We start from the raw sequence: 13,149 nt of genomic DNA, 5'->3' as shown, positions 1-13,149 counted from the left end.
TTTTTTATTGTTTCTATATCTCCACCTTCATATTTTTTATGTTTCATAATTTTTATTTTCCTTACATTGACTCTACCTTCTTTGTATCTTTTTAATGTAACTCAGATTAATACCTACAACATAGATTGAAATGTCAGAAAATAAATAAATAGTTTATTACTATTTTTTTTTCTGGCCTAACTTCAGCTCTGACCATCTCCTTATTAATTTCTAATCTATTCAATTTTTTTTTTTTTTTTTATTCATAACTTGGCTCACCACTATTTCTCTGCATACTTCATTACATTTTTGGGTATGTGGTGAATACTAGTCTTATAAATTTTAAATTGATCGTTTTTAAATCTGGGGTAGTTACTTACTTCTGTTTCCTTTATGAGATAAGACTACATTTATTTAATAAGAGTTAATAGTCTATTTGTTTTATTTAGTACTATATAGTGTTAGTCTATTTACTATCTAATATTCTACTTACTCTTTAGTTTGAATTTTTTTTTAATTATGTCCACATATTTTATATTGTTATTTATATTTGATTTGTATATTTTATGATTTTTTAATTTCAATCATAATCATCTTGTTTATAAAATGATAAATATTTTTTTTAAATCTAATTTAAAAAATAATTGACTTAATTATTACAAATTAATTAATAATTTGTTATTTTTGTTTCAGAGCATAAAATCGTGATAGTAGGCCTTGACAATGCTGGGAAGACTACAATACTCTATCAGTTCCTGATGAATGAGGTCGTTACTACCTCCCCTACAATTGGCTCCAATGTTGAAGAAGTTGTATGGAAAAATATTCACTTTATTATGTGGGACTTGGGAGGTCAGCAATCCCTGAGAGCTGCCTGGGCGACTTATTATACCAATACGGAAGTAAGTATATTTTATATTTCAAATTAAAGGATCATTATATGTGAAAGTTTTAAGAACTGTGATATGTCTTCAAAAATGTAAATAATTTATGATTAATGTATAAAATGATTAATATCATGAAAATTTCCTTTGGGAAAAATTGAGACCTGTATTAAAGCCAGATCTCGTGGATATGTAAGGTAGCCACCCTTCTCTAAATATACTTTATAAATTCTCAAGAAGATCCATATGACTTTTGTAGGAAAAGCTTGAGTTTTGAATCTTGAGTATTGTGGGTTAAGTTATCATCAAATATTATAGAAAAGAAATAGATCTGAAGGGGTAACACCTAAGCTAATTAGTAGTATCATGTTATGGAATGAATGGCTTGTAGAAACCATTGGACTCATTTGGATGAAGTAAGGAATGGGTTGAGGCAAAGAGCCCCATAAGTTCCCCTTTTATTTAATAGCATTGGAAATTGAGCAGGATTAGGCTATGTCACTAAACAAGAATAGCATGACTGGGCGATGGCTGTTTAGTCAGACCTACTAAATCACACTAAAAAAAGGAAAACATAGGAAATATAGTTGGGTTCTAATTGAATATTTGGATAGTGCCTTAGTCTCTGAAAGGACAAACGATGGTAAGATAGGTAACTACAGATAGGCCTTACAGGTCATAAGTTAAAAATAAAAAACTTAAGTAAGATAACTCAAATATTGGCTTGGTATACACCGATGATGTGGTGATCATTAGAATATGCCTTTCTAGTGTAAATCAGTTATACATAAGGCTTGATATCGAATCTCAGATCTACTAATGAATCAGTGGAGTGGGAAACTAAATAGTATTTAAGGGGAAGAAACCTGCACACCCTTCGAGTGTATGTTTTGTGGGTGATTATGCTTTAGAAGATGTGAATAATTTCAGTTACTTTGGTTCTGTTATCATTGAAGAAAGAAATAAAGTTGAGGATATAAGAGCAAACAAAATTACTGGCAGGAGGAAATTAAGATAGTTTATGAGAACTAATAAAAAAATATATCAGCTCTATAAGGAATTATAAGTGTTCATTTTTATTCAAGTGGTTCGTCTAAAACTATGAAGGGACATCCACAGGTTAGATGAAACAACAGCCATCAAAAGGTTATATATGTATGAGTTCTCAGATAGGGCATTCCCAAGATGTATAAAGTGGCTATGAACCTCCGGAAGCTGACAATTAGTATTGACATGGCAGAAGATAGAACCTCCTTGTTAAGTAGAAAAGGTTCAGGTATTATCCTCTGTTGTACCAGTTCTTTAAAGAAGAAATAAAACTACCATTACAATCCACGGCTTCTTTGGCTTAGTACTTGTTAAGGCAATACAGTCAAAGCTCCTTCACAGTTAAATTATTCAATTTTTCAGTCTTAGTGGATTGTTGAAAATTGTGACTTCTATTCATGGTCAAAAGTTTCTTTATTTGCACATCAAAAATATGTTATATATCTAATTTATATAATAACATGTATTTATTTACCAGCTATTTAGGAGACAAGTATCAAAGTTTTTATTAAAAACATGTCTTAGAGCCTCTTGGACATCATTTTATTACACCACCTGGGTATATGAACCACTATGGTTTTTAATTAAAGGCTCCTTTACACGATTGTTGCCAAATCTTCTGTTTCATTGCTTCACGTTGTTGTTATGGTAATTTTGACTGAATAGGATGTCATTTCTGCTTTGTTCAAGATTTATGATGTCGAGTAAAAATAAAGGAAATTAGTTGCCTTTCAAAGGATAGAAAAAATTACCACTCACATTAGTTAAAAATTTAAACTTTTGACCATTTACTCCTTTGTGAGTTGTTTGCAAAATGATATTCACAGGAAAAAATGACTATATCTCATACCATTACTAGAAATACTTAAGTCTGATAATAATTATTAATATTGCTTAAAAATATTATAAAATTGGTTTCAATATATATTTTTATTTTTTTACCTTCAAACATATCTCCTGTAATATCATATATTACCATTCATTATTCCCAACAAATCTATGGAAGGAGTTTTGACTACTTTTTCTTGATGGAAAATATTATAGGAGGTGATCCGGTCAGCCTTGATGCTCAGCCACATAGTTTATTCTCCAATCATTGGACTGGACTTGCAATCATTGGACTTGCAAGGAATGACTAAAAATGGTTTTTCAAAACATTATCTTTGGTATTATATAGCATTTGGTAAATATTTTTGTCCTTTGAAGTCTAAGTTAAATAAATCTTCAGACTAAAGAGGCAAATTATATAATGATATTTTTAGTTAAGTGCAAGAAAATTTGGTACTATATGTTTTCTCCTGGGAAGGTAATATCTCTGTTTTCCACTTTGATCCAAAATAATCCCTACTTGGTTAGGACCTATTGATGGTTTGAGCCAATTGAAATTAGTAGCTATGATTTAGCTAAAGCTGATATAATTCCAGCCAATTTTAATAGTATAAACAGGTAAAGTAATCTTAAACAATTGTAATTAATCAACTCCTGCAGGATCTGAGAGATAATGTATCGTACCAAAAGTTTAAATAAATTTGGATTAGTAGTAATAGTTTACGTGCTAATTATATAATTTTCAAGCAAACTATTAATAGTATAATTATTGTTATTAATAATTATTATTTTTTGTTTTAGTTTGTTATTCTTGTGATAGACTCTACTGATAGGGAAAGATTGTCTGTTACAAGAGAAGAACTGTATCGGATGTTAGGTCATGAAGATCTTTCAAAAGCGGGGGTTCTAGTATATGCAAATAAACAAGATGTTAAGGTAATATATTTCTCTCTGTCTATTTTAATTATTCATTATGATATATAATTTAATATGTGTATTATTCTTGAAAAAATTGGATGTATATTTATTTTTGGAGTTTAACAATTGACTAGTTGTTACATTGGTTCTCCCATATTGTAAGGTGGATTATAAAGAAGAGTAGAATACTCACCCCAGTGTTAATGTGATTTGCTATTTTATCACTATCTGATGACCTCTACAGTAATATACCATAGACGGTCAAGGGCTTTAGTTTAGAGATTCTTGCGCTACAGCATTAAACATTATTTAAACTTAAGATGGTTAATATGGCTTTTTTTCACTTGAAGGGACCAATCCCCAAGGTAGCCTCAAACCTATGAGCTAACCATTTAGTTTAATTTGATGTACATGATTTCTGTGTCCAAATTTTTCTGAATATAATTCCCTGATTAGAACACCTGTTTTAGATAATTTATGATTATTTCTTATACATTTCTGAAATTCTTAAAATATTTTAATTTTAATTTTATTTTTTTTCATAGCTAAAAAGTATTTTTGTTTCCAGGGTGCAATGTCAGCTGCTGAGATAAGCAGGCAACTTGACCTTACTAGCATAAAAAAGCACCAGTGGCATATACAGGCTTGTTGTGCATTATCTGGAGAAGGGTAAGCATTCTTTATTATGGAAATATTATTTCAAGTTAAACTCTTGTAAAATATAAGTTGTGGAGTATGATTCCTATTTACTCAAGTTTTATTCTATCGTAAAATTGAAATATTTTTATCACACTACTATGAGGAGTTTTAAGTTGATTATTTTTATTATTAATACTTCTTTTCCCAGTTCCCATTCCCTTATTAATACATGCCTCTGGTGAACAATTGGATGGCATATTTCCCCGGCATTTAGCTTGAGGTAAAATCCTACTAAGAAGGGAATCCATTCAAAGCCCCCTTTGATATGATTTTAATCTAACTTAAACCTAATTCTTACAAAAATATTAGATTCTCCTTGCTAGGTCCTTTTACTCCAGTGTCAGATCAGAAATCCATTTTTTTTTTTTTTTTTTTTTTTTTTATTGTCTGACACTTTGCTCTGAATACACTACTTTAAGGCTGGGTCATCTTGTGTTAGCCAACACATGGTGGTAGACTTGCCAAGTTGAAATAATAGGAATTATTTTCACATCACTTGACTGTGCCCGAATGTTAGGTTTGTATTTTTTTTAATTCAACATAATTGAATATATACCATCCAACTACTGTAAAAATGAGTTTAATATTAAATGTCTTGAAATCTGGAATATGGCACTGTACTACCAACTTATAGGATAGGACCTGGGTTTGAATCTGGCTGTGGCAGATAATTATTCATTCTATTACTATAGCCATGAGTCACCCTATGGTTTTAGGAGCCATCCGGGGTCCACCCAGCCTCATAAAGTGGGTATCCTTAATTGGGGGAAAATCTGGCAGTAGAGCGTGATCATGAACAAATCACCTCCTTGTACAACAATTGTTCAAGAAACAGTTCTGAACTTTAATCCTTCATGGGTTGTAGCGGTACAGAGCAAGAACAAAAATCTTGTTGAATTATCATCAAAAATGTTTTTGATGGATAATTGCAGAACTTTTCAATGTTATAATACTTTTCTCTAACAATGCTCTATTATTTCTTTAAACCTTTCATGAATAGAAAAAAATCTTTCCTTCAATTGATTTGACATATTTATATGTTTTGACATATCATTTGTTTAGGATTAAAGACTAATCCATTTCTATCAATAGTCAGATAAGGTCAGAAAGCTTTATATCCTGAAAAATCATTTTATCAAAATGTGTGTTAAGAACATTTTGATAAAACATGTGTAAGCTTTTTAATGTATATTATTGAAGGAAGGTCTACATTTGACAATATTTATTAGTTATCTAGTGTGCCTTTGAGTGTTTTGTTCAATTCTCATACAATTGATATACAATAAAATGCATTAATAATATTGTAAAACTCCTTTTATAGAAATCATTTTACTTGTAAACAAAAAATATTTAGTGATATTCTTAATTTTAATAAATCATGTTAAGTGAAAAAAGTTATTTTAAAGAAATATGCTTTCTTTTTTTTAAAAGGTGATAGATAGCTTTCTTAGCTGTATTGGCAAAATTACTGTATTTATTCATATTGTGATTTGATCATCAATTGCGAATTGATTTATCTAAAAAATCTTTCTTGGATAAAATTTTGAAATATATGAATTAACCATAACAGTAATAATATAAGGTTCAATGTCGATTCCATCAATTTTCAAACTTATATTTGTTATTTTAAAAAAACCCTTAGCTTAGTCCTCTCAGCTAATTAATCTATTTCTTAAAGCATAAAATCAGGCTGTCAAAATTAGGTCTATAAATATTAATTTTCCTTGGGCTTATTGTAAATTACTCATGATTACTGCTGTCCCATCCCACCATCTGTCAGTAGCATGTGTTATTGCAATATTTATAAATTATTATATTTTATAACAATTAATTGTTGACTGTTTGGATCTCCTTATAGTTTGTACCAAGGGCTGGAATGGATTTGCTCTCGACTGAAGAGAAAATGATGTATGGCTCAATGAATATACTCTTGTGTAAATAGACTGTCATTTTCTTTCATCTTGTATATATGTTTCCTTCGACGAGTTTATATAAAGCTATGAAATCACCATGTATTTATATGTATTTAAGTAAATAAAGTATATAATTGTTTTGTTTTTTTTTGTTTAATTTATTTTATATTTTACTTACCCTCATGTCATTAATACATTTTTTTAATCACTAATAATGACAATATTAATACTACCTTCTATTTTAATTATGTAAAATAAGTATATAATAGGAACTGAGATTGTAGATAAATGTTGAGATACAATTTTTTTATTGATTAGTTGCAATTATTGTAAACAAAGTTTCTATTGCTCTGCTGTAGAGATTCAAAAAAGGTGTTTAGTCTCAGGTACCTCTTACCCCCCATGTTAGGTTATCCTAACTCATAATTTAATTCTGAATCAGATTTCTGGTAAATTAATGTGTGTTTAAAAATTGCTACTCATAGTAGAAATATTTTATACTTTTCACCTATAAAAAGTTTATTTTTTTGTTTTTTTTATAGAAAGGAACATGAAAATGGTTAGATTAATAATGGAAAAAAATAAAGTCTTTAAACTTTTTAGAATTGTTTCATTATAATTGAAAAATATATTTTTATAGTAGTTCCATATTTTGAGGTTTAGCTCCAGTCAGATGATCAGTTATTCTCATTAATATTTTATTTTCATTAAAACAGTGGATTTTATTCATAAACGAAACAAACATTCTCCAATAGAATGTCCTTCTTTGTTAAAATGTTTGACTATAAAAGTACCGGAACAGATTGTAGTTTGTAAATTTGATTTAAAATGGTCATCACTTTAAACATCATTTATTTACAAGATATATACAAATTTTTATTCTAACATACAAATCTATTTAAAAAAAACTACAAAAACTTAGTTAAGTAGAAGATTCAGACCACAGCTTGTGATTTAGGTTTAGAAATGAAGTCTTCATAAGACTTGAGAGTTAGCATCAAGTCAGGCTTCTGATGGTAGTATTCCGAAATAAAGGCCTGCAACAAGTTTAACAGAAATTAATTATAAGTTAATAAATTATAAAGAAACTTTTTCTTCACAATGTTTGGAATGAAAAATTATTATGAATGTCTCTCTATATCATTCTATAATAAACATAGTAACTTATCGTAAGAAAAATGTATAATAATAGTAAAAGCTTAGTGAACTTGAAGGTTCAATACCGAAGAAACAATTTACACAAAAGGTAATTTTTTTTAACCTAAGGATAGGAAGCAACATCCCAGGGTATTGTATAAGTTATTCTGTATTCTTTCTACAGTAAAGGGGGAAAATTGGATTTGTTTTTCTAATATTTTCTTCTAGGTGACTTCTTCAGAAACCGATGAACTTTTCATTATCAATCTCTGAATAAGCCCTCTGAAACTTAAGGACAAAAAATTTAAAAAAAAAAGAAGCTAAATATGAAAAAGACATACCAGATCGAAATCACTAATTAATATTTGTAATGAACTGTATGTTCTAATCCGCATTAAACTATAATAAACAAAATAATGAAACACATATCTGCATGAGAGATTTGATATGAATTATGAGACCACACAATATAAAATAGAGAGAAATAAATTGTTCATTAGAATGGTTAATAGGCAAAAATAAGGCAGTGCATCAAAGACAACGAAAATAAGTCAAGATCACATTGTACATTAGCAGTCGACTCATTTAGTAATATGTGATTCCACACAAATATTTTAAAGAATTAAACGGTAAATAACATATAAAATCTAAAGGAAAAACATTAAATTATAAATCAAATGTATGTGAGGAATAATAATCATTAGTGAGGCAAAGAGGCTGTTCAGAAAAAGAAATGGTTCTGCCCATTATTTAAACATATTTTGGGAATAGATGTATGTTAAGCGCTGATAATAAAGCTCAGCAACAGTTATTGAGGTTTTAGACCAAAAAATAATCATGGATTTCATATTTTAAATATATTTATATATTGATATTATAAATATCATCAGCGACAATATTTCTAATTCACAACATTTTGGACAGCAAATCAGTAAATAATAAATGGAATATGGTCAGGGTGTGGTCAAACAAAACTCAAATAGTAATAACTATTTTAATTGAGCCAATGGTTTCGCCCCATCTTGCAGGGCTACAACAGATACAAACACTTAACATAAGTAAATAGAAAATAACAAGGGTATACAATGAAACATAAAAATTAAATAAGAAAAATAAAAGGTTATAAACAATGGATGAAAACGGAAATACTAACAGATAAAAAGAAGAAACAGAAAAGAAAGTACAAACTAAGAGATATAAGAAAGGAAAAAGGGGTATAAGAATAAAATCCAAGAATAAAGGAAGAAAATGAATGAGACAGAATTTATGCCTGTTTTGACAGAAGTCAGAGTGAACCGATTGTATTGGAAGGAGTGGGGGATTAGCAGCTAAGTACGTTACATTTGAAAATAATGTTAAAGTAAACATTGTAGGAAATATTAAAATTAGGTAAACAATAAATGATAATTATTATGAATGAATTTAAATGCAAACAAAAGCTTTACTTTTTTTTAATTTATAAAAGAATTTTATAACTTGACAAAATCAATTTTAATTTAAAAGGAAATACAAGATATAAATGTATTAAAAAAATAAATAAATAAACGGAAGTAATTCTTCAATTATGACATAACGGTTTTAAGTATATACAGGTATGGTGCACTTTTAACTGCAGATAATATTTAAAAAACTGTTATAACTAGCAAAACTATTTCAAGTAAAATTATGAAGGATATGAAAAAAAAAAAAAAAAAAAAAATACCTTGACCAAAAGAAATTCTTCACCAGGAATATATTCTGCAGAACAAATTTTATCAGGATGTATTATTCCATGAAGCCTTATCACATCCACAACTTCAACCAACCTGAAGCATAAGTGTAGATATTTATTTGCAATGATTTCTATGAAAACAGTTATATCTCATGATAAAGAGTAATCCTACAAACCTGTCTGAATTTAGAAAATAAATAAATAGCGATGACAAATTCTCTTTTTCAGTCAAATGGTAAATCATTGGCCCATAATGCCTAGTAGATTCCAGCTCTTTGAAATTCCCAGTTTCAGCAATTTTATCATAAGTAGCCTGTGTTACATGAATATAAAGAGGATCATCTGGCTCGAACTGAATACAAGCCCGATCGAGAATAAACTCATACCATCCTTTTGAAAGAACTTCCTGAGGATAAATTAATGATTAGAAACAAAAAATTACAATAAAAATTAGAAAAAGAGACCTTCAAGAACTTAACAAAATATAATTAATATAAATTAGATCATTACATAGAATTTATAAGGAATATCAACTACTAAAGAAGTAACAAAAAGACAAGTAATCCACCAGAAATTCTGCCTTATTCTATTAGAGATTGTTGTTATAGTTGTTTCAAGTATATCACAGTATCATCATTCACGGAATAAAAAAACCTGCATTTGCTAGGTAGTGACAAAATACGGCAACCTAATGGCATTATGGAAATTTCAATTCCATTTTTTGTGAAAAACCACTTCTTTTTTTTTTGCACAAATAAAACAGTTCTTGTTACTGTAAAATCTTGTTTGGTAAAGAGGCCTAAAAGCCTGTATGAATTGGATTAATATGGATATAATAATATAATATAATATATGGATACAATAATATTAATCTATTTTAGGGTTAACAAGAGGTAATGAACATCAAAATAAGTTTATTACAGTTAAATAACTTAATAAATAAAATTATAAAGGAGCCTTAGTTTATTTACTTCAAAGTACTCTGGCTGAAACATCTTTGGGATTCTCAGCTTTCTTCCAGGTCTAGGAAAATAAATTTGATTAGCCTTATCTCTTTCTTCCCATGTAGCTTTTCTTAGAGTCCCATCTACATCTCTTAAAACTATATGTCTGTTCTGCAAATTACAGTGAATTATTTAGATCTTATAGCAAGTAGTTTATCTATTTATCGATTAAATGAAACTATAATTAAATGTCTTACACGATCATTTTTTCCAAAACTAATATCCGTGAAGAGATACTTGGCTTCAGTATATCCTACTATCTTTTTGTCCACAACATAGACATGATTTACTTGTTTACGAGGAGGAAGAATAGGTGGCATCTGTAATTTCTCTTCAGCTCTGAGTTCTGCCTTTTTTCGAGCCTAAACATATTATACCAATATTAATGAGGTGTTTATTGTTGACTATAGATTCAATATGAGGAGAAGATAGTTGGGTGAGCTGTCAACAATGATGCACAAATAAGTAAAACTTATTTTATTGTGCCAATGCTTCGGCCTGAATTGCAGACCTTCTCAGGTCTGAAAACATAAAACAAGATAACAATTATAATTCAGAGAAAAGAAATATTATAACAAAAAAACTTAAGTAGATAATAGATAAGAAAATAAAGTAAAATATTGCAGAGGCAAGAATTATACTAACCTAACAAGAATAGGTAAGAATATTAACCTAAAAAATAGTACATATTAGGTATATTAATATATATAAATAGTAATATACATATTAAGTAATATCGAAATTGTCATTTGGATTCTGTAATCTGCAGATTAATACAGGAATAGTTGATATGAAGTTTCTACTTATGGAAGATACAATAAATTAAAAATGTTAAAATTGACTTTTAATTAGATTCTTTAAATTTCAATGCATGAAAGGTGTTGATTTTAGCATTTGATAAGAAAGTATTCCCACATTCAATCTATAATATTTTCAGGACACAATAAGCATACTAAAGCTACACAATTAATTTTTACTTCACTTAATTTACTAACAAAAAAAAGTCAATTATGAGCAAATTTACCTTTTCAAGTTCTTCATCAGTCATAAATTTAAACTTAGGAGTACCTAGGCGCCTTTCTAGTTTCCTAGATCTAAACACTTTTTCATAATCAATTCTTGTTAATTTCTTAAGTAATTCTTGAACATTCTCATTAAAAAACAGAGGGGTTGTTTCTTGATTCAGAGGACCTATATACATAAGAAGTTTAAGTTGATAATGATATCTAAAAGAAAAAATTGTATAATTGTAAAATAATTTTACCTGCATCTTTACAGTAATTACACACAGGGATTTCATCTCGAAGTAAATATCTGTTGTAAGACCGTAAACTAAACACAGTATCACTTAAAACTCTCAAGTTTTTCCAAACCTTCATAGTTCTGGTTATATGAAAGATTATTTTATTATTTTACATAAACGTTTCTACTATCGCTTCAGAGTATTGAAAAACAAAAATAACAAAACTAATGCCCCTGCTGTATGAACTCAAAATAATTGGTATTTATCCACAGAATTGTAGATTTAAAAATTTAAAATTAGGTACATCGGTTCCTCACCAAAAAGGTTCCTTCCAAGAAGGTAATCAAAATTGTAACCTTCCAAAATCACGTGTCTAAGTTCCTTTGCTTAAACTGATTTAAATATCTGATTTTTTTACTAAATATTAATTTTACTTTTTAAAAAATTGTTAATAGTATAGATTTTATATGTGACAACAACCTTGGCATTTATAACCTCCTATATTAGTGTGGCTAACTGTTTGACGTGACAGTAATTGCATTTTCTGTTACACGATTCATGTCTTTGTTGTTAAACTGCTTATGGAAGGTCAGTAAAATAAGAGAAAGTAAAGATTCACTCCTGAGGTTGATACCGTCATTAGTCAGTGAAAGGAAAAGTAGTTGGGGCTCTAAAAAGCAGCATAGAAAAGTTAAACTTCCTCTTTATTTTGACAAAATGGGAGACCCTAAAACTGAAGAAATTCTGGCGCCTCTTAGGGCATCTGTCAAGGAACAGGTATTGACATATTTATCTAATTATTATTTCTTTCATTTGAATTTCAATCAACTCCAATATGTTCTGGTTTAGGGTGACTTGGTTAGATCTTTAAAAGCCAAAGGAGCTCCAGAGCTAGACATCAAAAAAGCGGTCGCAGAGCTAAAAACTAGAAAAAAGATTTTGGAGGACAAGGAGTTAGCTTTGGCTCCCGCAACATTTGATAGGGCTTTGATGGAAGATCTTTTAAAAAGAAGATTTTTTTATGATCAGTCATTTGCCATTTATGGAGGTATTATCTTTAACAATATGCTTTAATATTAAATTTAAAAAAAAAATTGTGTTGATGTGTGGTCATCATAAGTACTACTGTACTACTGTACAAACTAAGCTCCAGCAGCTGGAACTTTAAAACTCATTTATTCAGAATGCTACAAGTTAGTATAGGCCAGACCTGAAAAGGATACATTGGGGATTTGTTTACCCTCTTTTAGTGAAAAGGCAGAAGTCTACAGCTGTGATCTAATCCAAGCAACAGTTATAATAGTAAAAGTAGGAATTTTGAAATTCCTGCCATTGGAGCTTGTTTAGTAATGTGATAAGGTCATGACTGTCACCATAAATAAATTGTGATATGAATTTCTTTCTCATTTTAATCACGTCTTTAGTAGCTTACTTGTATTTTTAGTTTCCTATGTTGTATAAGTTATATTAGAATCATTTTGAGTATCCCATGCTAATCCAATTCTCTTTGCTTTATCAAACATCTATTGTTAGGTATTACTGGTCAGTTTGACTATGGACCAATGGGATGTGCCTTAAAAGCAAACATGCTTCATTTGTGGAGGAACTTCTTTGTTTTGGAGGATAACATGTTAGAAGTAGATTGTTCTATTCTCACACCTGAGCCAGTTCTGAAGTGAGTAATGATTACTGTTTTATTAAATAAATTTATCTGGTGTGTCCATTCACGAGACTTTTTTTACCACGCTAAGTGTAAAGTTCAATAGAAAAACCGTTTGTGGTGTTT

At 29.1% G+C, this 13,149-nt stretch overlaps 3 protein-coding genes across 5 annotated transcripts in view; 2 read left to right on the top strand and 1 right to left on the bottom strand.

Annotated features, from left to right (window-relative positions):
• The window catches only part of Arl5 (ADP-ribosylation factor-like 5), a 16,555-nt gene extending 10,143 nt beyond the window's left edge, over window positions 1-6,412 (top strand). For all 3 annotated transcript variants that reach the window (XM_067047510.1, XM_067047512.1, XM_067047511.1), the window contains exons 3-6: window positions 673-881; window positions 3,540-3,674; window positions 4,225-4,325; window positions 6,214-6,412. In XM_067047510.1, the coding sequence (XP_066903611.1) occupies window positions 673-881; window positions 3,540-3,674; window positions 4,225-4,325; window positions 6,214-6,262 (494 nt within the window). In that variant the 3' untranslated portion in view covers window positions 6,263-6,412. The remainder of the gene's footprint in view (window positions 1-672; window positions 882-3,539; window positions 3,675-4,224; window positions 4,326-6,213) is intronic.
• Window positions 6,413-7,103: 691 nt separating this feature from the next.
• mRpS22 (mitochondrial ribosomal protein S22) lies at window positions 7,104-11,688 on the bottom strand. The gene is made up of 7 exons (XM_014417329.3): window positions 11,385-11,688; window positions 11,145-11,311; window positions 10,318-10,482; window positions 10,088-10,231; window positions 9,293-9,522; window positions 9,108-9,210; window positions 7,104-7,305 (listed from the first exon to the last, which is right to left on the bottom strand). Exons 1-7 carry the CDS (start codon window positions 11,497-11,499, stop codon window positions 7,204-7,206), a joined length of 1,026 nt encoding a protein of 341 aa, XP_014272815.1. The 5' UTR covers window positions 11,500-11,688; the 3' UTR covers window positions 7,104-7,203.
• Window positions 11,689-11,746: 58 nt separating this feature from the next.
• GlyRS (glycine--tRNA ligase) overlaps window positions 11,747-13,149 on the top strand; it is a 16,242-nt gene continuing 14,839 nt past the window's right edge. Inside the window, exons 1-3 of the mRNA XM_014417328.3 lie at window positions 11,747-12,140; window positions 12,213-12,411; window positions 12,897-13,038. Of these exons, the coding sequence (XP_014272814.1) occupies window positions 11,922-12,140; window positions 12,213-12,411; window positions 12,897-13,038 (560 nt within the window). The 5' untranslated portion in view covers window positions 11,747-11,921. The remainder of the gene's footprint in view (window positions 12,141-12,212; window positions 12,412-12,896; window positions 13,039-13,149) is intronic.

This window comes from Halyomorpha halys, unplaced genomic scaffold (genome assembly GCF_000696795.3).
Source record: "Halyomorpha halys isolate HHAL.00 unplaced genomic scaffold, Hhal_1.1 Scaffold152.1, whole genome shotgun sequence".
NCBI classification, from domain to species: domain Eukaryota; kingdom Metazoa; phylum Arthropoda; class Insecta; order Hemiptera; family Pentatomidae; genus Halyomorpha; species Halyomorpha halys.
Note: the sequence above shows the minus strand (reverse complement) of the source record. Positions and strands in the feature narration are given on the sequence as shown.